We start from the raw sequence: 26629 nt of genomic DNA, 5'->3' as shown, positions 1-26629 counted from the left end.
TTGTGTTTCTGTTTGTTTGGTTCTATTTATTTATTTATTTATTTTAAATACAGAGGAGGCGTTTCCCCACTGGTGCACAATATAACCTTGGAAGGTAATTTTAGCTTCTCTGTGCCTGTTCCCCTGCAACAGTGTTCAGTTCTATCACAAGCCTGTGTCAGGAATGGAACATCTTTTTGATTTCTTTTAATTTATTTGTTAATAGCTAAAGCATCAACTGAAATCACTTCCACTTGCAAGTACTTGTTGTAAGATTGTTTTGCAGTTGCTGTGGTGTGACTATTCCTTATCTGAAAAAGGCAGGCTGAGCTGTGCTAGACAATTTTAATTGGACAGAGAAGTAACAGAACTGGACTGGTTGAAGTCGATCTTCTTAGGATAAGGTGTCTTAGTATAAGGTGTATGGTATGAAGAATTCTTTTTACTGTCTGCTTTATTCTGGGAATCAACCTTCACTCATATTTAGTCTCTGACACATACAGGACTAGACTACCTGCAAACAGGAGCATTTAAGGCTTAGAGATGTTTGACAGTACATTTTCATATATGCCCACTCCTTACAGTCATTTTTATGTAATGTTTCCCATGCTTAGGTACCCAAATCACCTAATGTATATTAAACAAGGCAAGAGAATTGTTAAATCTCCTCTTTGGAAGGCTGGAAGAGCTATGTCTGTTTGGCAAGTGTTTGCAGATTTGCTTCAGAACTACAGATGGAGGTCTCTCTTTAAGAGAGGTAACTGGCAGAGATCAGACTTCCAGGGCAATAGTTTACTGCTGTTCTTGCTTTCACACTGTGGATCATTTAGATTGAAAAAAATGGTGAAGGGCAATCTTCTGTGTCTTTAATGGGCAGTAAACAGGGCAGTAAAACTGGCTGCAGTCACAAGCCATGCAAGGCTATAGCTCTGTTATTTTTTTCCCTCAATTTAGATTTGTATGCCCTTTTAGAGACTTTCAAGCTCATCTGATTGCTCTCAATAAAAAATAGGAAAGGAAGGAGAAGGAAGTTCTTGCCATGTTCCTCCGATTTCCTCTGTTACCTGATTGGGGCTCAGAAAAATCATAAAGCCATCAGTCCTTTTTTTTTTTATTATTTTATTTTTTTAAATTTTTTCACTCCGGTCTTGCAGACCATTAACACAAATGGTTCTTCCATTTCCATACCTTGTCCTCCGCAGCTCCCTGTGTACCACAACTCACTGCAGATACATAATTCATTATCTGGAAAGCTGCTGTTTTAATGTAAAATTAAACAGGCAGAAGCTCAGCAGGTGTCCCCAAGGTAAGGAAAGCAGCATGCTGCTGGCAGCAGCTGCTGGCTTCAGGCTTATCAAGATTTCTTCGTTTTGAAACAGAAGCTGGAAGGCTTTTTAATATACCATGTCATTGGCTGAGCAGATCCTGGTTTCTGGCCCTTATCCTGCCTTTGAATTTTATAGCACATGTTGCCTGCGATGGCTGCACACAGTTCTGCACCCTCAACAAAAGGCATAGAGTGAGGAGAGGAAGTGGGATCACAAGGCAGATACATATGCCCTATTTTCTGCTCTTATTTTTCATAGTGGTCCAGCTGTGCTAAATGTATCTGTGGAGCAGCGCCACTGATGTTGGTATTGTCAGCTTTCTGCTTCTGTAGGCATAAAAATACCCAAATATGTTGCTTAGAGAGAGCATTCAAAGCAATAAGAACTATATACTGACAGTCTCACCCAAGTGCTAGTTCTCAGTGGCCTAAATCTGTGTAATTAGATCTAATTTTTATAGGTAATGCCACTTTGGCAAAAGCACCTAAACTGGCATCCTGGCATTTCTGCCTGAGCAGTATACCACAAAATGCATGGAGCAAGGAATTTTGTTCCGTAGGATAAGAACTTCATCTTCTATATTTGAACATCATAAAATACGTTGGTGGATGGGTTTCCCTAGAATATGTGGGTCCTTAAACTGGCATGTATTAACTGCACGAGATAAATCTGCTCCATGCCTTTACCTGGTACTTCTTTCTAAGCTTAGGGAAAGTGGAGACTTTTCATAAGGCAAAGTTTCCTGCTCTAAAGATAATTGTAGTTTAGTTACAGAGTTTGGTTAGCAAGTGTGAACATTGACACTGCAAATACAGTCTCACATCAGGAGAAAGTTGCAGTATCACATAGGGCTGCTGTACATACATGTGTGAGACTTCAGGAATTTTGGGGCACATTTATGTGAGTTGTAGTATCTCCTGAGCATGTTTTCTTTCTGTGCTCCTTTGTGGAAATTCTTTAAGTTTGCCTTGTTATAATAGTAAAGAGACCCTATCTTGCTATGACTTCAATCTAGCTTTGGTAAGCAGCCTTTGCTTGAAACATGACTAAGACCTAGGATCTAGTAGGATGGGCAGTTCAAGGATTTCTGCAGGAAGAAGGCTACTTTTACTGGAGTTTGCCCCCATCCATGAGTACTGAGATGTACAGACAGGAGAGGTTGTACCAGGTCAGAAGCAGGTTGCTGTTGTCTGGAGGAGCTGCACAGCAGCATGTTGATTGTTTTGGTGCTGCTGAGCACTCCATGCTGTGGGAGTGGGAGCTTGCAAAGCAGTGTTTGAGGCAGTTCTGCTGTGTGTGATAAAAATTGTGAATGGTCCCAAACTATAAGTGTGCTTCTACAAGCAGTCATCCTGAACTGTGCTGTGTCTCTAATGATATGCACCTGAGTTTTACCGCCCACCTCTACAATGTGAAGGTGACTATCTTAGCTTGTCAGAAGAGACACTACCTATGTGCAGGCCTTTGGCCTGTTGTGGTGGCCAAGCATCAAGATGGGATGCAATGGAAGGGTACATCTGTAGTATTTCAGTGTGCTATAGTGCCAGCCAATGCTGCAGACAGGACTTCCAGTGGGAAATCTATTTAGCCTCAGAGAAAAGCATTCTGTGGAACACTCCTTTGAATTTCACCTTCAGCTGAAGACATCTCTCAGGATGAGCTGTTGTTTACTTAACAGTCTATTTTCACTTATTGTTTAAATTCTATCTAAATCAGCATGTCTTTGAAAAGTGAGGTTACATCTGCTAATGATTAACTACTTCAAAGGAACTTTTATGGACTTTCTGATAATTCTGTTAACTGGGAGGAATTTGTCCATTGCCAATGGGTGGAGAGAATTATAAGTGATTTTTCTAAGCATTGTTCTGCAAGTGGTTCACAGACAGTTGTCCTAAAGCATAAAGAATTGAGGCACCCTCTTTTTGCATCAACACAACATTGATTCTGTTAGTCCATTCACAGTTGTGTTCTGAGCAGCTGCTGTGCTGAGCTGCAGTGACTGGCATGAACTTCCCTTTTTGCCAAAGAGCATAGTTGCCACAGTGAAGAGTGCTATGTGTTACAGTCATATTCAGATGTTTCATTGGTTACCCAATACATAGCCAGGCACAAGAGACTGCTATAAAACTGCAGTTCTGTGCAAACTATAACAAGACTATAGACTTGGATCAGAATATCCCTTAGCTCTTAAGTTTGGATTTGGATCAGTAGTACTTCCATCTACATTGATCATCATTATTATTGGCAATGCTTTTTTTCCAAATTTGCCGGCATTTTGCCAAAGGCCTACAGCATATATTCTTTTGCATTTCAATCCCCTTTCTGCATTAATGTGACAAATAGCTTTGTTTTCCTAAAAACAAAGTCTGCAACTGTTAGGTCCTTAATGATAGTCCATTTATTTGCTGCTGACAAAACTGTGCTTGTATACCTTCAGTCACTTCACTGAAGAAAATAGTGTTTGTAACTGATTGGCTTGAATTTCTACAGAACTCTGTATTCAGTCTGCTGAGAATTGGAGTCTTTATAGGCTCAGCTAAAAGCTCTGGTGTCTACAGCATAAGCTGTAGCAGCTGATGGCTTCACTGCCATTCTTCTTAGTTCAAAGTTCAGAACATTGGCTAAGATGGGACTCACAAAGTCCTTTAAACATATAGTAAGAATTTCTTTCATTTTATGGTGGAATAGGTGCAGGGGAAAGAAAAATAGTCTCACGAGGGGCAAGGAGGAGCAGAAGATAGACGTAGAGGGACTTATTTAGAAGGCATGAGAACCACTTCATTCCCATCAGTGAGCAGATCTGGGAAATGTGAGCACAACAGCTACAGAAGAATGCAGAAGTTGGATATTATCTCTCCCATATGAAATTATTGAAGAAAAATAGATCAGTCATTGCCATTTTGATGTTCTGGTAAGTAATTTCTTGTCAGGAATTAAAATTTCCTTCAACTCTTGTCTTCAGTGTTAAATATTTAAATAAATTTATGAGAATTAGAAAATTACTTGTGGTTCCATGGTAATGCATAAAAATTATCCAGTCATTTTCATTCAGATATTTCAAAGCATGAATTACCATCATCTTTGGTCAGGAAGGAATTTTCTCCCTTATAATAGTGTGTAAACACAACCACAGTTGGAATACATAATTTGATACATTCCTCAGAAGCGTTGAGCACTTGCTGCTTTGGAGAACCATGTGGGACTGTGTGGCCTGCTTTGCATAGATGGGTCACTATTTTCTGAGTCTTTCATACATACATTTGTACCCTCAAATTCACAGTTGCCTCAATTTAGATGTCTCCTGCAATTTGTCTTTTAGGGGCAGGCACACAACTTCTGCCAGCAAGCTGGCCTGAATTGCCCCCACTTGCCATCACTACTACAGACTTGATTTTTGTTGCAGATTTAAGGTCTTTTGTGAGGGGAAGAAGTGACTTTTCTCTTTTTCTTTTTTCCATTGTACATGTAGAAAGGGACAGAAGTTTTCCTTTTGTCATTCTAAGGCGGACACTTCATGAGGTGAACAGCTCCCTATGAGCTGGTGACAAGTCAGATTTTGAAGGGAAAGGTTTGTTAGCTCTGGAGCTCAAGTTTGTGCAAATGAAAGAAGCCAAACCACAACTATGCCTGAGCTTCCATCACCTTCAGATTATTTTCCAGTAGGAGCTTTCTTTTTCCAGTGAGAAGCTGGTGCAAAGATGGCAGATACCTGTTGCCTGGCAGGCAAAACACTGTCAGTGTCAGCAGAGGCAACACGATACCCTACATTTGTCTGCTTTGTCAGCAAATATTGTCATAAGAGGCAGTGACCGTGTCGTTGTACATTGGGAGCTCCACCTAAGAAGCTGCTGCTGTCTCTGTTATGATCTAGGTTTTGAAGTGAATGTGTTCCGTCTCCACAGTAAACCCCTATCAGGAAACGTTATTGGAGTTGAGCCACAAGGCTTTAATTGAGCAAACTGTCACTTGTTTGACAGTCTAACCCCTGAGGCATCATTTGACATAATTAGAATATTGATACTCTGGAATTCACACTCGGGATGAAACTCACAAGTGGCAGCAGAGGTAAAGTGGTGTCACGTGGCTCCTAGCAATTGCTGATGTAGTAGTTACTCCTCCAGTTAATTATTATTGATGGATTCCTCTTTGGAATAGTTCAGCTGGCATGCTGAACTAGCTGTGACCATGCTGGAGAGATTTCATCTCTTGGTGCTACCTAGTAGAAGATGATACAAACCCCAAAGTAATAACAGTATAGCTTGTTTATAGGGATGCTATATGTAGTTGGAGGCATGTTTCACAGGTTCCTGAAACCTCTCTAGTTAGGGAAGCAGTGTGATAATTGTTAAAGACTGTTCCTTTTATTGAGCAAAGTAATTGTGGGCAGAAGCTAGAGAGGAGGATGTCTGAGCTGTGTTGGTACAAGTAAGATGCTATGTTATCAAAAAAAAAAAAAGTACTAAGCAGTTGCATATTATGCCTGGGCTCATCTCAACCCTAAATATTGGGCTGCTGCAGCAAAAGTCTTCTTCCCACAGTTGTAAACCTACCTTAGCCAAGCTAAACTGGACTTTGTGGCCACAGTGAGCAGCACATCCCAGGCAGCATAGTAGTCTCCTCTCTGAAATTTCAAATCATGGAAAACAAGGAGGCACGAGAACTTTGGAGTACTGTTACAATAAATATGTTTTTAATGCCAGAAGTATAACTTAAAAATGACTGAACCTTTTTTTGCTCTAACTTCTCACAGTTCAATCTAATGCAGATGAAACACACACATGCAAATCAGTCTAACTAGACTTAAACATTACGAAGCAGTGAACACGCATCACAAGTTTTATAAGCAGGGGTTCAAGGTACCATTTGTGTGCAAAGCTACTTGCTTTGCCTTTAAGAGTGCTTGAAATTGTTTTTCTCCCTTCTTCTAATCTTGCATCCTTTTTTCTGTTTGCTGTGGTTTCTGAAGTGTGATATCATTTGCCAGTGTATGACCAACTTGGAACATGGGTTTATTTATTTTCAAGGTTTTGGTCTATTTGAAGTGATTGGTAGCATTAACCAGTTCTTCAGTTTAATTAATTGATTAGTCTAGAGTAATACAGATAACATACATTACAAAGAAAGGCATCTCCAGACAGGAGATTCAAGCCAAATTTATACAATTTTTACATATAAAAGACCAAAGATTAAACCAAATCTTCTTGCCTATAGTTTCAATAATTGTACATTTGATCCTGACAGCTGAGATCGAGCACTACCCTTAGGTTTTAAAGTATATTCTGTAGTCTGTGTACCAGTACAGAGATACCGTAGTGCCTTTATTCACGTCAAGTCTTGTCAGAATTTTTGCATAAGAAACCACAGTTCTGAGGTCTAATCTCTTTGTTGGTGCTTTTTAAAAGCAGTTTAATGGCCTCTGAAACCACAGAAGGCGTGGAAGGAGAGAACAGATCACAGGGCCTTTGGGTTAGTTTATAGATGGCAGTAGCTTTGGAGTGTTTGTCTGCCTTTGCTTTATTCTCAGGGACCAGGTCTAAGATATGAGATCCTAAAAATCATTTATGGACTCATAAAAATCCTCTGCAAGGACCTTAGTTGAGAATTTGATCGTCTTGTAACTATCATTCAACCTGGTGGATCGAAAAGCATTTAAGAAATTCAGGCATTTATATTTGACTGAAAAGTCAATGAAATTTTAGTGTGTATTTGTAAATCCTGCCCTGAGAAAATTTGAACCATGTAAATTTATGAGCTGAATTTCCTCAGTACAATAAAAGGTGTTTAAGATTTCACTTTCCTCATTGGCATAACCAAAAGAAAGCTGAATGTTAGAATCCCCTCAAACTACTTCCAAACTGTGGAAATAAAACACCTTTCACCTACAAAGGTGCGTGTTTCTTTAGGAAAAGTTGCCATTATATTGTCCATTGGAACTGAGACACAATAAATTTATTTCGATTCAAAGCTTGTTTCTTTTATTTGTACTCCATATGAGGGTAAATCCTCAAGCCTCCCATTTTCTTAGTTCTGCAAGCTTTTTAAAGTGTGATCATGAGTTTATTCTCTCAGCTTCCAGATCAGCTTCCAACTTGGATATCCCATATATAGGGAGATGGGTGAGTGTGTATAGATAGATACAAGTACAAAAATCATGGCAACCACATCACTGTTTACTGTACTGCTCAGTTCTTCACAGATCATACCCCTGTATACCCTATCAGTTTTTCTTATCTTTTTCTGTCACTCCTTGACTACTCCAGATATTTCTTGCCTTTTTTTTTTTTTTTTTTTCTGGTCTCAAGTAGCCTAAGTGGAGTATTTCAAGATCCGTTTTGGATGCATAGTAAGTTTTAGCTTCTGTTAAAAGATCATGCAGAAAAGCAGTAGAGCTGTTAGTGGTTGTAGTGAAGGTTAAACTGCATGCTGATGGCAGGTTAACCCAAGATGCAGGAATGACAGACAGTGTTTATTGCTAGCATTCAGGTTCTTGGGAAACTTTGGTTGGGGTGAAAGTGCTCAGGATAGATGCTCAGCATTAACCAGAATCAAAGGCAATGACTGAAGAAATGGAATTAGGTTTCAGGTGACCATTCCAAGCACTCTTAATGACCTTTTGCTTACTACTATTTCTTTTGTCTCTTTTCAAAATCCAAAGATAAAAATTGTTTTGTTTTGTTCTGTTTTCCTGCTGTACAAAGGTCCTTAATCTTGACCAAATTTATCTACCTTATTTTTCACTGTCTTTCATTATCAAGAAGCTCTTAGAACCCTGAATCTGATACCTTTAAAACAATCACAAAGAGCAGGTCAGGGAAGATGAATCATTGTAATTGTTATTTTCGGCTGTGGGTGCTAGTTTCTGTCCATTTGTCAAGATCTTTGTTGCTACTTGTCTGCAATCAAAGGCTTCCTGTCACCACTTGCTTTAGTACTGAGGGCAAACATGTCAGCTGGGCCTTTCGTTACCCACCAGCCACCCCTTTCATAATTCAGCCTTGAACTGCCTCACCATGTGCTGCAGCAGCATGTATGCAGCCAACTTAATTTCACTCTGACTGAAAATACTACTCTACTATCCACACCAAAGCAATACAAACATGTAAATATATACATATACACAAGCATTTGTAATTTCATAAATTTTCAGTAGCGTTGATGTAATGACAATACACAAGCACATCAGTAGCAGAATGATGTAAGAAATGTGCAAAAGGCAAACCAGTTGGGGGATGGAAGAAAGGGAAATGGTCTGAACAAAAAAAAAAAAAAAAAAAGAAGAAGCTGCCAATTTCAGCAAAACCTGACAGCAGCTTTACTTGAGAATGGATAAGTTCCTCTCTTTTACATGCGATGGGGCAAGAACATCTACTACTAGGAAGTCCAATCCTGTTCCCCTTGAACTTCTGTTTCCATACAGAAAAAGGGAATCTAAGGCTTGGCTTCACAAATATTGACCATAAGAAGGTTAAGCTTGTGTAAATAAAGTTCAAAGCAAACAAAAATCTCCAATGTCTCCTCATTGAAAACAGCCGTATAAAGGGAGAGATGCAGCTGAATGTTTGTTACAGTTTATTTGAACAGAAACACAGGATAGGACAGGTAAATATAGCATAATGGCAGCCTTATGCTTTGCACTTTTCAGTGAATGCATACCAGACTAAAGATAATCAAAAAAGGAACAATTTTCAGTAAATAGGGCTTTAAAGTGTGAAGTGTGATTCCTGCTGCTGTTGCAGAACTCCATCTGACCTTCAGCAAGTCACTGAGCCCTAGTCTTTCAGTATTTAATCTTCCCTGTTGTGGGGCATGGGGGAGAGCTGAAAGCAGGACTGTTATTGAGGATTAGGAGGTGGCATGTTACTCTGAGGTGAATGCTATACAGCTGACATCAGCAGCAGATGCCTCCAAGGCCATATGAAATGCAGTTGCACAAACCACATGAGCACATAAGAGCATTTTGCCAGCTTTAACTAGTCTGGACCTGGAAAAATGAGCATTTATGCAATGAAGGTAGTGACCTGGAGCAATGCTGTTCCCTCAAGACAAAGATACCTACCAGGGTATGTAAAGCAACCTGACAAAAGTACCTTGAGACAAGGGTGGCAAAGCACTGAAGTCAGCTGTGACCTGCAGCCCTTTTAATGGTGAACAGTAACAAAACAAGTCCCTTAATCATTCTAGGTTATTACATTTACTGAATGTACTTGTATGGTTGTCATCATCTTTCCTGATCTTGAAGTTGTTCAGTTTCCGTGCACCTGGGAAGGAGGCAGGTAGCGCTGCCAACTTTGTGGATAGGGATGGAATCCAGTGCATCTTGTCCAAATGTGCACTGGAAATCTGCAGTAGAGCAGGTGATTGAATGCAGGATACCCTGGTCATAGCTTAATGCTGAAGCAAAAGTTAAGCCCCTTACTTCTTCTACATCTGTTGAGGTGCTTGCACTCTGTATTTGCAGACAGTTTTATTTTTCCTCTGGTCTGGAAATGAAAGTAGCTTTGAGCAGAAGGATTGGAATGTCTGCCTGTGGCAATCCTGAGCTACACAGATTTGGTCTCTGAGGGCTAGTCTTGTTTGTATGGGAGCTTGATTAAAGATGAGTGAGAAGTTCTGTTCAAGGGAATGAAAAGCTCTTGTCTGTGTTCAAAATTATTAACAGAATGTTCCTCCCTGTAATGGTGCTGAGTAGCCAGAGCTGTTTGATTCATGCAGTAGAAGCAGTGCTTGCACGCTTCAGAGTTACAGTCTAATGGCAACATAGGAAGTGCTGGCACTCTGTTAGTGGCAGAGAAGAGGTTTGAATGTAGCAACTGAATGCACACTTCATATTGTTGTGAGAGACAAAACTAAAATTTTATATCCAAGTGTTTTTAGGTAAGAAGGTTTAAAATTGTTTTCATAAAACAATTTCTAAAGACTAGGATGTTTGAATTGATACAGCATTTGTGTTGCCACCTTGAATCTGAAACCCATAACAAGGTTCTGTTTTGGGTCTGAGCCCAGAAAACAAAGTATTGGTGGATTTCTGGAGAAATTCTGGGCTTCTGAAGAAGATGTGTTTGGCATTGTTTCTTTTTCTTTTTTCCTTTCTTTTTTTTCTTTCAAGAAGATCTAAGTGTTTGAATTTACCTGTTTCTCATCCACGTGTCTACTAAGACTCAAAACCTGGTGAATGCTACAACAATGTAGAGAGAGATGTCAGAACTCTACTCTTTAGGGATTCTACTTGTTGCCTCAAGGATGTAGTAAAAGGAACCAGTCGTGTGTGGAAAAGAACACTGTTAAAATGTTATTTTAAAAAATAGTTATAGGTGGGTTGGCATGCTCTGTCACTGTATATTTATGTCATGCTGACGTATGAGGCTTTCCCTAAGAAGCAATTCGGAAGTGCAGTCCTGTTTCTAATCTAGCCTCCATGCATTGCTTGTACATGTGACTAGTCCCTACTGACTCTCCCACAGGCAGCTTGTAGGGTCACAACCTTGCTCCTATTTAAAGTTTCAGTGAAGAGAGCCAACCACAGGAGAGCCGTATGTATTTTGTGGCAGAGTCTTAGGTCTCGCCTGTACAGGAGTCTTTTTTTTCCTCATCCTGTTTTTGCTTTTTACAGACTCAAATAGAAATATAAATGTTTTTTCCCCCTAAGTGTTTGCATGAAAAACACCCATGAAGATTTAGAAGGCAGCTGGCTAGTCCAAAGTAATGTTTTAAGGGAAGAGGAATTGTAGTCAGGTTCCTTTGGTGTCATGATTCAGTAGGAAGATGCTGTGACACCACTTCTGCTGCAGAAGTCCAGTAAGAAGTCATCTTAATCTTTCTCTTCTTATTATGCTTCATATGGTAATCTTTGTATGAGTTAGTTCAGCTATTCTGACTAAATTTATGGTCTGTAACTAATACTAAGCTAAAATTCTGATCTCTTCTTGTTCTTCATGGTTTGTGTAGGCAAGATCTCAGCCAGGTCCCTTTAAATTTAAGAACAGGATCTTTGTTTTATCTTGAACAAGCTCAGTTGTTTCTGATGTGTGCTGACGGCTACAAAAAGCTTCTTTCTTGCTATCATATCTCCTCTAAGATATTCTGTTTCAAAAGGGCATGGCAATAAGTATGGCAAGTAAGGTACAAGAATTATACCTGGTGACCTCTGCTTTACTATGAGGCTGTGTATGTTGGTAAAAGAATTAGGCTGTGACAGAAGTTTCACAGACTATAATTTCCTGCTCTGACAGTTCTGTATGCAAAGGATGAAGTATTTCTCCTTGCTCCTTGCAGTAGAGTATGGTGGAGCACTGACTTACTCAGATGCTTTCATCCTAGCCTTGAGCTACAGAGCTGTCCCACTTCATGTGTCTTAAGGAATATGAATAATTCAGTAAATTGAAAATGGGAAACCATCCGAGAGGGTGCTATAAAGAAAGAAGCTGGATTTACCTATATGCGGTGAAAAAGCATTGTGGGTTTTGTTTCTTAAGCTGCAAGCCTAGTCTCAGGTCGCTGTTGTCTCTGTACTGAAAGACTGCCTCAGTTTCCCAGTTCAGTGAAGTGCTTCTCAGAGAGCCACGAAATCCTTCCCAAAACATCTCCTTTTACCCCTTTTGCTTTGCAGATCAGTGTATAATCCATGAGTGTTTCTAGGCCAGGAAACAATTAATAGCAAGAAAAAAGACTTCCTTGGCTTGCAAGCAGCTCCCAGCATGTTCCTTTCCCCAGATTAACAAGGATTTAGGAGACGCACATTCTGTGTATGCTAAATCAGTTCTGTAGAAACCACCGCATGCCATCATCTTGCTCTTATCTCTGAATTCCATGGACAGGCAATCTCAGCTGCTCAGCACAGGATGACAGCTTTAGCTTGCCAGTGGGTACTGGAAACTGTGTAAGCGTGGAAATGACAGTGACACAAGGGCTAAGATGTTATCTCTGTAGCAAAGCCAAAGGCAGTTTCCATGGTGATGGAGAAGCTCCAGGCTGCTAGTGCAGCTGCTGTGTTGGACAGGATCAGTAGCCTTTTTATACAGAGGCTGCTCCAGTAAAGTTTTTGTGTGTTTATGTAGCCCTCATTAGATTGCACCCAGCTCTGGAACATAAAATGAGGGGAAGGTTTAAACTGACAGAAGTAGGTGTTGAACTAAAAAGAAAATGGGAAAAGAAGTCTAAAAATGTTGTAAATCTTGGAGTATCCACAGGTGACAGATGTATATCATAGCTTGAGCTCATTTGATATTCTATGCATTTGATATTCTGGTCAGTACTTTCCTGAGATATTGTGTACCAACATTAATAGCTCCTAAAGTTCTTATTTCAAGTGTGAGAGTCAGATTCATATCCTCAAGTCTTAACTCCTGTTCAAAATGTTCTTTCTGAATTGGATCCAAAATCAGAGTGGGTCTCTTCTATATTGAGACTAGAAATTTCCAGGGACTTGGGGAAAGTGGATAATCTTGTAACTTCTGCATCTCTCAGCACTAAAATGTTTTATGATTCACTTGGTCCCCCTTTGGTTAATAATCTCTCAATACCTCAATGCGAGTATGTGGATTCATGTCATACTCTTACTGCGGGGCCTTACAGCTTGTGCTTTCACTTTGTTTATTGCTGGGACAGAGGGTACATCTCCAGATTCCCACACTGGAAACACACATTTTGCAATTCTGCTTTGATCTTCTAACAACCCGTGCTTTGTGGGTGCTGAAGCACATGAGTAGGAATTGTGTGTAAAACTGCTCAATTAAAATAATTATTTGATCATTTTGACCCAGAATTTTGGTGGTTTAAAACATTGGTTGCTCTCTTCTGAACTAGATGCTGAAAGAGATTTGTATTCTGTCTTTCAGGTGGTGCGGGGGACCGGGAAAAGACGCCTGTCAATCATGAGGCTTTCCTGCTCATGGCTAATTCCCAGAATGAAATGGAAGATTGGGTGAAAGCCATCCGACGGGTTATATGGGCTCCATTTGGTGGAGGTATTGCAAATAGCTCACATGCACATAAATTAAAACATTTGCCTCAAGGTAAAACATATTCTTGTGATACTAGGATATGTGTAACACTGTAAAATCACTGAGATGCCTAGATAAGCTCTTGATTGTCTGAAGCGTTTTGCAGGAAAGGGATTGGGTTGATTTTTCTGTTGTTGTTGCCAGGGGATGGAAAGGGAGGGCACATCCAGGCTGTATAGCTGACTCTCAGTTAGAAATGAGAGGTGATGTTATAGATACCACTCGTGTCAGTACTCAGTTTTTTACAGCTAATTATGAACCATTCTGTGGACCTTTCTTATCCTTATGGACATAAACGAATGTGTCCAATTTTCTCGGTTTTCTACCACAAGGGCAGATGCCCATCTATAACCTCCGTACACCCAGAGGCAGAAAAGCTATTTATCTCCTGATGAACGGCCCAGCTGAGAACACAAAGCTTCCACTGGCTCCAGTGGTGGGGGTGTAGCCTGGGGAAGGACAACAGCGTCAGGCTGAGCGAACACCTGTAAGATCATACAGCTGTTGACAATTCCTGCAGTTAAAAAAAACAAGACATCCAGACTCTCAGTGTTGATTTTATACCATAATCTTCAAATTCTCAAGTCAGTAGACTAGATAGGGAGTGTTTTTGTGGTTTAGCATAGAACAAAAGTTCATGAATGTTTTCTGCTAGGTTCATCATTGGTGAAAGCAGCTACTGGTTTGTTACTGAATGCTGTAAGCTTTGAAGTGACTTGTGTGCTACTGATGGACTTCATGCCAATAGTAGTATCATATGCAGATAGTGATATTGACCCCTTTTGAGAGGTACAGATAAAAAAAGTGCCAGATAAGGGTTAAGTAATAAAATTACTTTTGCTGAAATGAAGTTACAAGTTTTTTCTGGATCTAGGGGATAAAAAAACGACCTTGATAAAATTCAGAGAGGCTCAAATACCACAAGGTCACTAAGACCACCCAAAACTTCTTAGTAACGTGTTTTTTTTTTTTTTTTCTTTTAAGTCACTCTTACAATTTTGAGTCTCTGTATAGCAGCATTTGGTTTGTCTGGAGGGGATACAATCTCTACTGATAGTGTTATTTTTTTTTTCTTAGGCTCTTCTTTCACTTAGCAGAAGGGTGTATGTACAAAAGGAAGCTTGTACGTGATTCTGAGAGGCTGTATGCCACGCTGTTGTGCTGTGGGCAGAACAAGCCTTTTTCACTAGTAGAAACTGTTCTACCATTATTTCTGCTCAAACATGAGTATGTGCTTGTTTTGCTTTCCTTCTGAAGTGCAGTCCATAGTGAAGGGTCTTTTAGACTGACTTCAGTGCAGGTCCCTACGGTTCCTCCATCAGAAGTTTCAGGATCTCAGAGACGGTATTTCTGTGGCCATTTGTAGTGGACCTTATAGAGTGTATTTTACATCTTTGCTATGTACATCACATAAATACTGAGGAAAAAGGAGATGTTCGGTTATGGCAAATGGTACATGTTCCAGTAACTGCCTCCTTTTTTAAGGCATGAGGTTGTCAGCACTGCTGGTATCAGTGCAAATCTGGTGTCTTTTTTATTAGTGTTCATGTTTTGTTAGTCTCTTGGAATAGTTCCAGAGCAAGCATCTCTTTTTAAGTATTAAAATAATAAAGAATTAAAAATACTAACATTAAAAAAAACCAAAACAACAACAACAATGACAACAAAACAACAACAACAACCAAAAAAAACAAACCAAAACAAAACAAAACCAACAACAACCAACCAACCAACCAAAACCAAAAAAAATTAGGATGGCGTAAAGGTAGGCATAGATTTCTTTTTTTATTGTTTCTTTATGCAGACAGTATTGTCCTAATTAATCTGCTCTTTTTATGTATCTCTAAAATTCTCTGCAAAGCTATCAGATAATATTTTTGTTTTCCTTTAAATGTAGCAGATACTCTTACATTTGATTGCAGGAACCAGAGCTTTATGAGATATCAAAAAAACACAGAATGAAATCATGAAAATGTGGGAGCAGGGAGCACAGGGGTGAGTACAGCAGTGCAGAGGTGCAATACAGCAGCTGCTGTTTGTTGCTATTTTCATATATTGCAGATTTGTTCTGGTTCCATCAATGTCAGTGTAAGGCTGCTTTGGCTGTTGGTGAGAGCTGTCTTAAGCCCTGTGGAAGAGAAACACTGTCATTTGCAGAGTTGGAAAAAATGACAGTTGTGTATTGATGTTTGTCCTCTATTTGTGTATAAAAGTCCACAAGAACATGGGCACATCCTGGTTGGTCAACCTGCCCTGAGGTCTCTGCCCTATAATACTCAAACACAACTGTCTAAAGCTAGGTCGGTTATGTCTGCTTTATAGTCCAAGCTTCGTGAACAGATTCTTACGCTATGGTTTCATTGCCTCTCTGAGCTGACTGAAGTGCTAGCTGCTGTCAGGAGTGGTCTTTTACCACCATGTGTTCCTACCATGTTTCATTCTACCCATACTAGTGGTTATACAGCTTGTGCAGTAGGAAATTATGTGGCAGAAAAAAAAAAAAGTGGAGAAGATCAGTTTGTAAGTGGGTTGGCTCACTGGCCCTGCTAACCATTGCAGCTACAGGACTAGTAGTTCCATCACAATGAAGACAGTGGAGAGAGATGGTGGAGTGAAGGGAGGGATGATGGGGTGGAGGGTGTGCTTGGTCATTCTGACTGCAACACACACATAAATTGGCTTAAAGATACCATGGAGCTGCATCCGTAATTCTTTGCATTTGACAAAGTATTTATAGGAATGTCAGTAACTAGGAAATATTTAAGATATTCAAACCATTGTTTCCAAATGGTTTTAGCCAGTTTGGTTAAATGATCAGAATAAGAGCAATTTCTCTGAGTGAAATCCTAACTTAGTTCAAATGTGGGAGATTACTAAACATAGCTGTCTCTGTGTTTTAATTGAATAATTTGAACCTTGCTTTGCTACCACCACTAATTTGAGAACCAAGTCTTATATATTGACACTTTTTAATATATGAAGCTAAAGGGACAGGGGGAGGAATTTAAAAGCAGGCTTCATTATGAATATGTAAATATCTAGCCCTGGAGAAGGTTGATATGGTGTAAAAATGAATTATGCCAGGATAAAAGGGGAGGCTTACCCACACTTTAATCTTTTCTCATGTATTGAAGAAACATTAAATAAAAAATGTTGAGGGTATCTTTTTACATGTTGATGCGGGCACAGGAACTGTGTTTAAAGGTGAACAGCAAAGGCATAAATAAAACAGAAAACTTCCCCAAAGCTGCTGAGGATCCCAGATCATTAATAGGAGACACATTCAGGCTTAAAAGCCATACGGAATGTGTGCTTTGAAATACACTTCAAATGTGACCTTAAAATAAAATCCTAGAGTTCCTAAGTCTTTTGAAGAAGAGCTGTCTTGTTTATGGGGAAAATAATTTCTAACAAGTTTCCCTGAGTTTCAGGCTCCTGAATTCTTGAGTCTAGACTGCTTCATTCAGAGCAGATTTTGTAAACTGAGATTTGAGAGTACTCTGTATGTTTTGATTATGACTTTAAGAATATAGTTTGTCACAGTGGCTTGATAAAAGTGAGTTTCAGAGCATATTCTGACAGAGGGTGATTAAAGCTGTTTACTGTGATCCTTCTTACCTCCATGACGAACAAATTTTGCTCTGAGTTTACACCACTAAAAGTTTATCTGGAGAGTCCCTCTGTGCCCTATAGTCATGTTGTTCTGCAGCTGCTCTTTCATATGGAGTGCTTATAGCAGTGTCTTTGTGCTAAATGCAAAGGGTTTGTGGCCATAGGCTTGGGTGAGAGGGAGCTTGCCCGTGTACTCCACAGGTGGATGCATTGAAAATGTTCAGTGTAGCTGGAGGGAGAGGAGGTCATTCCTCACTCTGTACATGTACAGTGGGGCTGTACTTCTAGTCTGAAGAAATACAGCTACTTGAAGGAAATTCCTTTCCATCTGCTCACCTCTCAGTTGGTATGACTTCCTCAGTTTTGTCTTGCGTCAGATGTAAAACATAATGTATCTAGGACTGAATTTTGGGCCACAAGGTACAAAAGCTGAGTATTTTGGTGCCTGAGTTGAAAGCCAAGGGGCATAACTCTCTTACAGCTCAGCACACAACCAGCAGTGCACTGGGACAGAATAGTTCTGTGTTAATCTTGTATTACGTTTGCATTTGTTTTCTTCTGTTTACATATTCTTTCTTGCCATGAGCAGTTCCTTGCTCCTCTGCCAGAAATGCATGTCACAGCCCCTTTCTTTCTCCCTTACTTTATGCTAATTTCTCCTCCTCCTCCTTATCCCAAGCTTTCATCAGTTCCCTGTGATGGAGAGGGGGCGAAGCAGTTGGAAGATATGTCCTTCCGTTAAGCAAATACAGAGAGATTTACCCGGTGACAAAGTAATTGTGCTGCGAGGGCTCCACAAATGGTTTCTCCATTCAGGAGGAAGAGTCGCTTTGTAACTGGTGGGCTCTGAAGAAGTGTCCACTGAGGAAGCCACTCTACTATGATTAATTTCAGTCCTCTTCTCCATATAGATAAACTGTGATGTGTGGCTTCTTTCTTCTGCCAGCAGAACAGTGTAGAGAATGTTTTTGCTAGCAACCAGGGCCCTGTGCAGACCATGTCTTGTACTAGGGGAGACCTGCAAACTAGGGAACAAGTCTCTGGGGTGTAATTCAATACCTGGCTCAATGTCATTATGGGTAATGAAAGAATATGTGATTCTGTAATAGCACTACATAGGCCTAATTAGCAATCCTAGTTTAGATGAGTAAATGTCTTTCAGATAACATCTGTATGAGAGCAAAACATGACTGTTTTGAAGGGTCAGATATCGGTATTAGATACATGTCAACCAAGATGCCAGACTGTTTAGGAGCTAAGATATGATGTTCAGTCCTGGGAGTCTGAGGTTTTATTTCTCTACCTGTAAGATGGGGTTTTCCAGTAAGAGCACCATGAGCATAGAATCATATAGGTGAATTTAAGATGCTAAGATACCACAATAATTAAAAAGATGGAGGTGGCTTCTGTTATCTGCCCAGTGTGAAGACAGAGAGGAGGTTTCTGCTCCTTGTCTTGCTAGGGGGCTTCTCCACAGTGACAGTCTCAAGTAGGATTCCTGGCTGGGCCAAGAGGAGCCGCTTCACTGGGTGGCAGGGTAGGCTTCCCTAGTGCAGGCTCCCACAGGTGTGTGGGGAGTGACACCGGGTGTTTGTTGAGCCTGATACGTGCCATTGTCTCTGCACACAGACAGCTGGTGCCTGATGCAGTTTATCAGTGTTTGCTCTTCAGCATTGTCTCATGTTGGGAGATGGGCCCAACCAAGGAAAGAAGAGAAAGATGATGAGAGTTATGAGTTCAGATATCTGCCCAGGACTAGGGGTTGCCTGAATCATCTGTGAGGAGGTGCTGGTTAGCCTTACTCCAGGCAAAGGTATCACAAGCAGAGGGTACACTTTTGGATATAGAAACTGAGTCATATAGTGGAACTCAAATAAGTTGGGAGTGGATCTTGCTGTTGAAATTGCTTATAACAGAGAAAATTTTAAGGTCTTTTTCAGAGAGCTGATTAAGTTATTTTTTCTAACTTATCTCTGTCAGATACGTCTGGGGCTTCTATTACTGCTTTATTACCAACATATTTTATCATCATGACACAGCCTTAAGGTAGGAAAAAGCTGTTGTCCTCATTTTTTGTAAAGGAGGAATCTGAGGTATTAGGCAATCAGGTAACTTGCCTGAGGTCACAATGACTATCTGTAAAAGAGCCACTCTGAAGGCATCTTTCAGCAAGGCAAATAGAATGATCACAACCCTGGCTCTCAGGAGTGCAGACTTCGGCTTTCTTAGGGATATGCTTGGAAGAATTACATGGGATGTGGTCCTAGAGAGAAGAGGGTTCCAGGAGATCTCATTGATTTTCAATTATTACATGCTCCAAGCTCAAGAACAGTCCTTCCCCATGTGAAGGAAACCAAGCAAGGTTTGCATAGGCACAAGGTGTGCATAGATGAACGAGGAGCTCCCGACAAAGCTCATACCTAAAAAGGATGCAGAGAAGAAGTGGAAACAGGGATGGGTGACCTAAAAGGAATACAGAGAAACTGTCTGAACATGCAGGAATGGACTTAGGAAAGCTAAAGCCCACCTGGAGTTGAATCCAGTGGGGGCCGTGAACGGCAACAAGAAAGGCTTCTTCAGAGATATCAACAACAACATGAAGACCAGAGAAAATACAGGCACAATATTGAAACAGGCAGGAGACCTCATGACAAAAGGCATAAAAAAGGCCGAGGTACTTAATGCATTCTTCATCTCAGACTTTACTGGCAGGATTTGCCTTCATCATTCCCTAGCCCCTGAAGCCTGTGGGAAAGACTGAAGAAAGCAATATTTCTCCTCAGTAGAGGATGATCAGGTTAGGGAACATTTGGTGTACCCAAGTCCATGGGTGGATTCCTGATGGAATGCATTCACAAGTGCTGAGGGAGCTGGGCAGTGTGTGAGGCCATTATTGATAATCTTTGAAAAGACACTGTGATGGGGGGGAGGTCCCTGAAGACTCCTGGGTTCAAAAGGGGCAAGAAGGAGAACCTGGGGAACTACAGGCTGGTCAGCCTCATCTCTGTTACTGGGAAGGTGATTGAGCAAACAAACTCAGAAATAATTTCCAAACATATTAAGGTCAAAAAGCTGACTGGGAGCAGTCAGCATGGATTTATGAAGGGGAAGTCACGCTTAACCAACCCGATAGCCTTCTGTGATAAAACAATGGATGAGGGAACAGCAGTGATTATTGTTTGTCTGGACTTTGGCAAAGCTTTCAGCACTGTCTCGGGTAATATCTTCATTTACAAATTCGTAAGTACAAACTACATAAAAAGCCAGTGAGGTGTATTGAAAACTGGCTGAAAGACTGTATTCAAAGAATTGTGATCAGCAGCCCAAAGTCCATCTGAAAGCCAGTCATTAGTGGTGTATACCCCAGGGGCTGATACGGGGCCAGTATTGTTTAACAGCTTCACTCGTGACCTGGATAATGGGACAGAGTATACCCTCAGCAAGCTTGCAGATGATATTGGGGGGAATGGTTGGTGCATTGTATGGTCATGCCATCATTCAAAGGGGTCTCAACAGGGTGGAGAAGTGAGTGGAGAGGAATTCCATGAAGTTCAACAGTGAGTAATGCAAAGATGTGCACCTGGTGATGAATAAACCTAGGCAACAGTGCATGCTGGGACCTGACTGGCTGGAAAGAAGCTTTGCAGAAAAGCACCTGGGATGCTGTTGGGCAACAAGTTGTACATGAGCCAGCAATGCACCCTTGTGGCAAAGAATGCCAACAGATTCCTGGGCTGCATCAGGAATAACATTGCCAGCAGGTTGAAGGAGGTAAGCCTTCCCCTCAGCACTAGTAAAGACCTCATCTGGAATGCTTTGTCGAGTTCTGGACCCCCCAGGACAAGAATGATGTGGGCTTACTAGGGTGAGTCCAGTGGAAGGCCACTAAGATGGTTAAAGGACTGTGGCAACTGAAATACTAAGAGAAGCTGAGAAGGCTGGGATTGTTTAGCACAGAGAAGAGAAAGTCCAGAGGGGATCTTATCAGTGTGTAAAAATACTTGATGGAAAGGTATGAAACTAGAAGTAAAGCTAAAGCATGTCAAGGGCAAAAGGTGTTCCTTGCTGACTATTGAAGATCCTACTTTTAGAAATGAGATAGCTACTCCACTTTCATATAAAAATCATAACTCTCGTGTGTCTTTAGTTCACTTCTTGCTTACGTTTCACCTTTAAATCTGCTGGCTAATGGCTTGAAGTGACATTCAGTACCAATGCCGAAGCTTATCTGGGCTCTTAGTAGAAACCATGCAGTAGCCTGGTCATTGCAGAGCAGAAATGGATATTTTCAGAGTACTGTGTCAGGGCTTGCCATAGGGGAGAGTCCGCTGTTACTGGTTTAAAAAAACCCAGACAGTACGAGTTCTGCAATGCTGTATCTCCAGCTGTCACTAACCAGCTTAGATACAGTGTCTTCTGAAGAATGATACAGTTTGGCATCAGGTTAATGAATTTGTACTACTTTGCCAGAGTAGACAGTCCTGGGCACCAAAGAGCAGTCCTCCAGAGATGGTGAATGACAGGCAGCTGAGCAAGAATTCTTCTTGGTGCCTCTGCTCAACCAGATAGCAGATAGAGAAAAACTACAAATAGAAATTACTTCTATTACATTTGCAAGTGAGCAGTGTAAAGCTTTTAATGGGATTTGATTGCTGAAATGTCTTTTGGTTGGGAAATGCTGATTTGGGAATGTTTCAATTTGGATACAACTTATGCTAGGAAAGGTTTTACAAGCTCAATGTAGAATTTTTGGTGCAAGCTGTACCCTGAATTGATCTTGTACTGCTGAGGTTGTATAAGCAATCAAGATGTCAAACCTATCCCACTTCAGCCCTTTCCCCCTCCCTCAAAAAAAAAAAAAAAAAAGACTTTGGAAAGGGTCTTGGAAAAGAGGAAATTGCAGGAAGGTCTGATGGATAAAATTACAAATGTAAGGAGGATTTGAACAGTGCACAGTCATGAGGTTTAAACCATGCAGTGCACAATTAAATTATGACACTCTTTGTCACAAGATGTTATGAAAACAAAAATAATAAATAGATTCAAAATAGAATTAGATGGATTTGTAGAAGATAAGTCCACCTGGGCTATCAAATCTGGAGTTCTGGAGGGAGTCATTAGCTTCTTATACCTTTTATTGCTAAGAGCAAACCAACGTTAGATGAAATATGGTGGAACTTGTATTTGCTTTGATAACAGTTTGTTTTCCTCTTCTCTTCAGCTACTAAGTGACATGGATAGGTGATAGTGGCTGCGCATTTGTTATGTTGTTGGTGGCTACTGCCTGCAGCACATAGTCTGGCCAGTACCACCTCCTACACTGGTGATTTCTCAGCAAGACCATTCCTGTAATCATTAGATTCATGCTTGATGTTTGAAAGCTGGCAGTCTCTGAAATACTGATGGTTCACACTGCACGTCCTGGTAGTGTATGATTAATGGGACAAACATGTTCCCGTGGTGTTTCTGAGCTTGCAGGCAAGTATTTTAATTTGTCTGTAATACTCCTTTGATGAATGTTATGAGGATGTGTGCTTACTGAAGGGGTATGGTAGCATGCTCCTTGCAAGTTGCAATTTTAACCATTTAGGAGCTGAGAACAAAGAAATTCACGTTCTCTTCCTATTTCCTTTCTAAAAGTTACCCTTCTACCCCTCACAGTTGCTCCTTTTTTCTTCTTCTCCATTATCACATAATTAGTCTTGCAATTTCCCCTTCCTACCTTCTGAGTCGCAGGTCAGGGAAGGGAACATTCAGCCCTTGGCCACTTCTAGAAATGTTCCTGGCAGGCTAGCAGATTTACTGAAATGTTTTATCCATTTTACAAATTGGAGCTAAATGCCATCTCCTCCCCAGGCACAGCCAGTCAGGTTCAGCTGTTGCTAAAACATAGACCATTACGTTATGCTTCAGTGGTGAAGGTATAAGTTATGCTTTATATATTGACTGAGAATTTTAGTTGGATAGTGGAGGATAAAAGTAAATGTGTGATAACTAGCTAACAGATTTTCGTTGTTGATTGAGATTGAGAAAGCAACAAAGTGAAACCATATATAATTTACCTGGTAGTGAATTTTACAATTGCAGGTTCAGATTGACAGAGCTATTTATGGTGAAGTTTGATCTGGATAAGCACCCATATGTTCAATGTTGATCTTGTCTGCTTGTCAGTGACTGATTGTGCTTAGGTTATCAGCCTCTTGGGCTTGGGATATGGAAAGGCTTGAGGGCATAAGCTTATTCAGTTTTCTGAATGGATAAAAGGAGATGGTCTTCTATATTTTGGTTGTGAATCTATATCACAGGCCCTGCCAGGCTCCAGGATGGCCAGAAATCCAGTTGGCTCATTTCATTCTGAACTAGATTTGAGGATCAGCAACATGTCTCAGATGCTGTGATCCTTGCATTTGAACCCACAGCTGGAATTCTCATCCTCCTCTAGTGATGAAATGCTGGTGACAACAATTACATTAGATCGTAACTATTTTTTGCTTACTAATACCCAGAATTTTTGTAAAACTTTTCTGTGCAGTGAGGACATCAACACTCAGCACACTTGAATGAGAAGATCTGCTGATCAGATGCTTTCTACAGACATAGCTTCAGTCAGGTCTATGGAAGCTATCTGTTACATGTAGACAGGCATGTGCAAGAGTGAGTAAATAAAAAGTTCTGTAAAAGATGTTCTTATGTTGTGGGGAGAAAGAAATTTTCCAGGGCACATTTGCCCAGATCACTGCTTGCTAAAAGGCATTTTGTGTTGCTTGTAATGTTTTGTTCTCTAAATGCTTCTTGCCTTTGTTTAGAGAGAAATAGACTAATAAACAGGGGTTTGGCTCTGGATTCAGAACGCTCTGGTTAAGTGATGTTTAGGCTTGTTTGTCATCTTTTCTCTGTGAGCAAACAGTTACAATCTCAATTTAGAGCATAAACTGGTCAGAATCCAGGGCAGGGTAATTTACAGTGCTGCTCAGTCAGTTCCTTTCCTGACCTATTTTAGAGAGATGGGAAGACACCTCACACAGGTTTGGCAGAATTTATTGTGATAGAAGGATGAACACAGCTATTTGCTAACCTTTTAACCCAGGGCGAACTGGTTTATCAGTCAGTAAGCAGAAGCCTGTTTGTTTTCAAAAGATTTAACTTTACCAGTAAAGGTTGAGACCCCAACCCAGAGCAGAGCAGGGTGTGGGGACATAATTTTGTTCAGAGAAGGATCTATCTAAGTGTTTGAGGGGGATAAAACTGGGAGGGAAGCTTTCTGTACAGGGGACATACTGTTGAACTCTCCCCTGCTGGGTTCAGCCCTGTGACTGATCACCTGTAGCCATTTCACTGCCAGCTTCCAACAGATACAAGGAGATATTCAAGCACACATCTTTGATGGGTTAAAAAATGAGTCTGTACAAGGTTCAGCTTACTTGAAAATCAGAGAGCTTCAGCTCTGATTCTAACTTTGATACTAGGCCCTTTCTGTATAAATAGACCACGAAACTTCCTAGATCTGAGCTCCCTCAGACAGCTCTACTTAAGTATACCAGTATATTAGCTAATACTCTGTGTAAGCAAGTGTCTAAAAATACCTACACCCCATGGGCACTTGTTAGTTCTGTGTGAGCCAACAAGTTTTCTCACAATCAGAGATGAAGAGGAATATTTTCTGAGTTCATGCGGGTTCACCATTCCTGTCTGTTGCAACCAGATTCAAGACTGAATTTGACCTGAGAAAGATGCCAAGCCTGAGACATGCCTGGATTTTCAGAGGTTGTGTGAGCTGTAGTGAACTTCTCAGCCAGTCTCAAGGCTTGTAGTGACATGTAAAAGCAGGATGCTTTCTCCTGTTCTGGTACCTGCAGCAGAATAACTGTGGTACTAGCTCATGAGAGCATCACTAGGACTCTCTCCATACAATGACACCAGGAAGGAAAATGCCTTCAGCTCCCCAGCAGCAAGTTTGCATGAGATTTAATTACTAAATGTTTTTAGAAACCTAAGTTTTTCTTTAGGAAGATAAGAGCTGCTTAGTGGTAAACTTGTCTACAGATAAACAAATTTACACCAATGGGGAAAGAAGGGAGTTTAGTCTCCATTACCCCTTCTCTCCTTGGCACATGTGTATGGGGAGATCTCTAGGTGAACATTCTGATGGCAGTTTATATGCAATGCAGCCAGCTCTCTGGATTTTATTACTATTCTTGCAGTATCAAGTATACTTCTGGAGTCTGCAGCCTCTGCAATCCAGTAATTATGTGTGAATCTTGCATTTCATTTTTGAGAAATGTGGTTGACAGAAAGCAAAATCCAAGTGTGATCTGAAAGTTCAAAACGTAGAAAACAAATTAAATATACATATATAGTGATTTTTATTCTACTTTCATCATATTCTATAGTCTAAGTCATTATTTTTAAAACAATGCTTTGGAATGGATTGGAAATTTTTTCATATAAAGAGATAGGTGATAACAGTGGAGTGTGTAGATATGCAGCACAGTGTTCTCACAGGACACCTATAGCTTTGGAGTTACTATGTGCAGGGAACGCCGAAGCAACTGGCATTCTATGCTTTAGTTGTGATGCTCATGTGAGCAAGCATGTGTTCCTTCCGCTTTTATCTCTCACCATAAAGCTGTGTTTGCTCTTTTTGTGGGGAAGAGTTCACATTGTCTTCATCATCTGTCATACAACTCACTGTATTATAAGTTATCCTGAAGTCTCATCATGCTTTGAGCCTCAGCCACAGAGAGGCTGTGAATTTCACAGGTTAGTTATACTTTGAGTAGAACAATATTCATGTTAAGCAAGTGACTTTGTCTTTCTAAGGATACGTCCTTGTTCTTGTGTTTTGAGATTTGAAAAACAGAAATGGAAAAGTGAATGGAAGAATAAAAGTATGCGTTTGCTATCTCCTGGGCTCCCATCCCAAACATTGAATCTCAGGCTTCATAATGTTATTAGCAGACTTTACACATTTTGAGGCATTATTCCAGAGAATAGTGCCAAAATCCTGATGATGTCTCAGCCATTCAGAAGAGGATTGGCCTGCTCACTAGTTAGCACTGGCAGGGCAGGGTCTCCCTAACCTGCAGCTTTCTGTATTCACCACAAGGAAAGAGAGGATAATAAAAGGCTGAGGAATACCTGGGATCTCATTTGTACCTTTTGTTTAAGGATCTCCATCACTTTCCAAATATTCTTTAGTGGGCCTCAAATACTGTCTAGTGTATTGTCTGGGCTTCTTGTGTCTAGTTATGCAATACTTTGCTATTCGAGGTATACCTTCAGTAGCTAAAAGAATACCTTATTACCTTGCCATTCAAGAACTGGAGATTTCGGTCCTGGTACTGCCTTCGATTGTAGTGTGAGACAGTCATTTCTTCAGGAGCTTTTGATCAAAACAGAGAATGTAGTGACAGAGTTTGATCTCAAGTTTCCTGAGCTGTGGGACAACACTGTCCCAGTGACTGGAATCTTAGAGCTTGATTACTAGGTCAATATCTTCTTTGACATGTGTGCTCAAACTGAGCCACAATGTAGCTAAGTGGTGGGCCGCTAAGTTCGGATCTGAGTTCAGATGACTGTGGTCTATACACAGACCACAGACATCTTTTAATAACAGAAGCAGACGAGCAGCTGCAGACAGGGTTAACTTTTTTCTTTTTTTTCTTTTCTTGCAGAGAGAGCGCTAGTTAGCCAAACTTGATAAAATTCCCC

At 40.6% G+C, this 26629-nt stretch overlaps 1 protein-coding gene across 10 annotated transcripts in view; it reads left to right on the top strand.

Annotated features, from left to right (window-relative positions):
- ARHGAP22 (Rho GTPase activating protein 22) overlaps window positions 1–26629 on the top strand; it is a 141133-nt gene that overhangs the window by 88767 nt on the left and 25737 nt on the right. For 6 of the 10 annotated variants that reach the window (XM_065067358.1, XM_065067356.1, XM_021284449.2 and 3 more), the window contains one exon: window positions 13142–13318. In XM_065067358.1, coding sequence (XP_064923430.1) covers window positions 13142–13318 — 177 coding nt within the window. The remainder of the gene's footprint in view (window positions 1–13141; window positions 13319–26629) is intronic. The other 4 variants (XM_065067357.1, XM_021284489.2, XM_065067361.1 and 1 more) reach the window with 1 other exon arrangement.

The sequence above is a fragment of the Columba livia genome, chromosome 6, assembly GCF_036013475.1.
Source record: "Columba livia isolate bColLiv1 breed racing homer chromosome 6, bColLiv1.pat.W.v2, whole genome shotgun sequence".
NCBI lineage: Eukaryota > Metazoa > Chordata > Aves > Columbiformes > Columbidae > Columba > Columba livia.
This window is presented reverse-complemented; position numbering and strand designations above follow the sequence as displayed.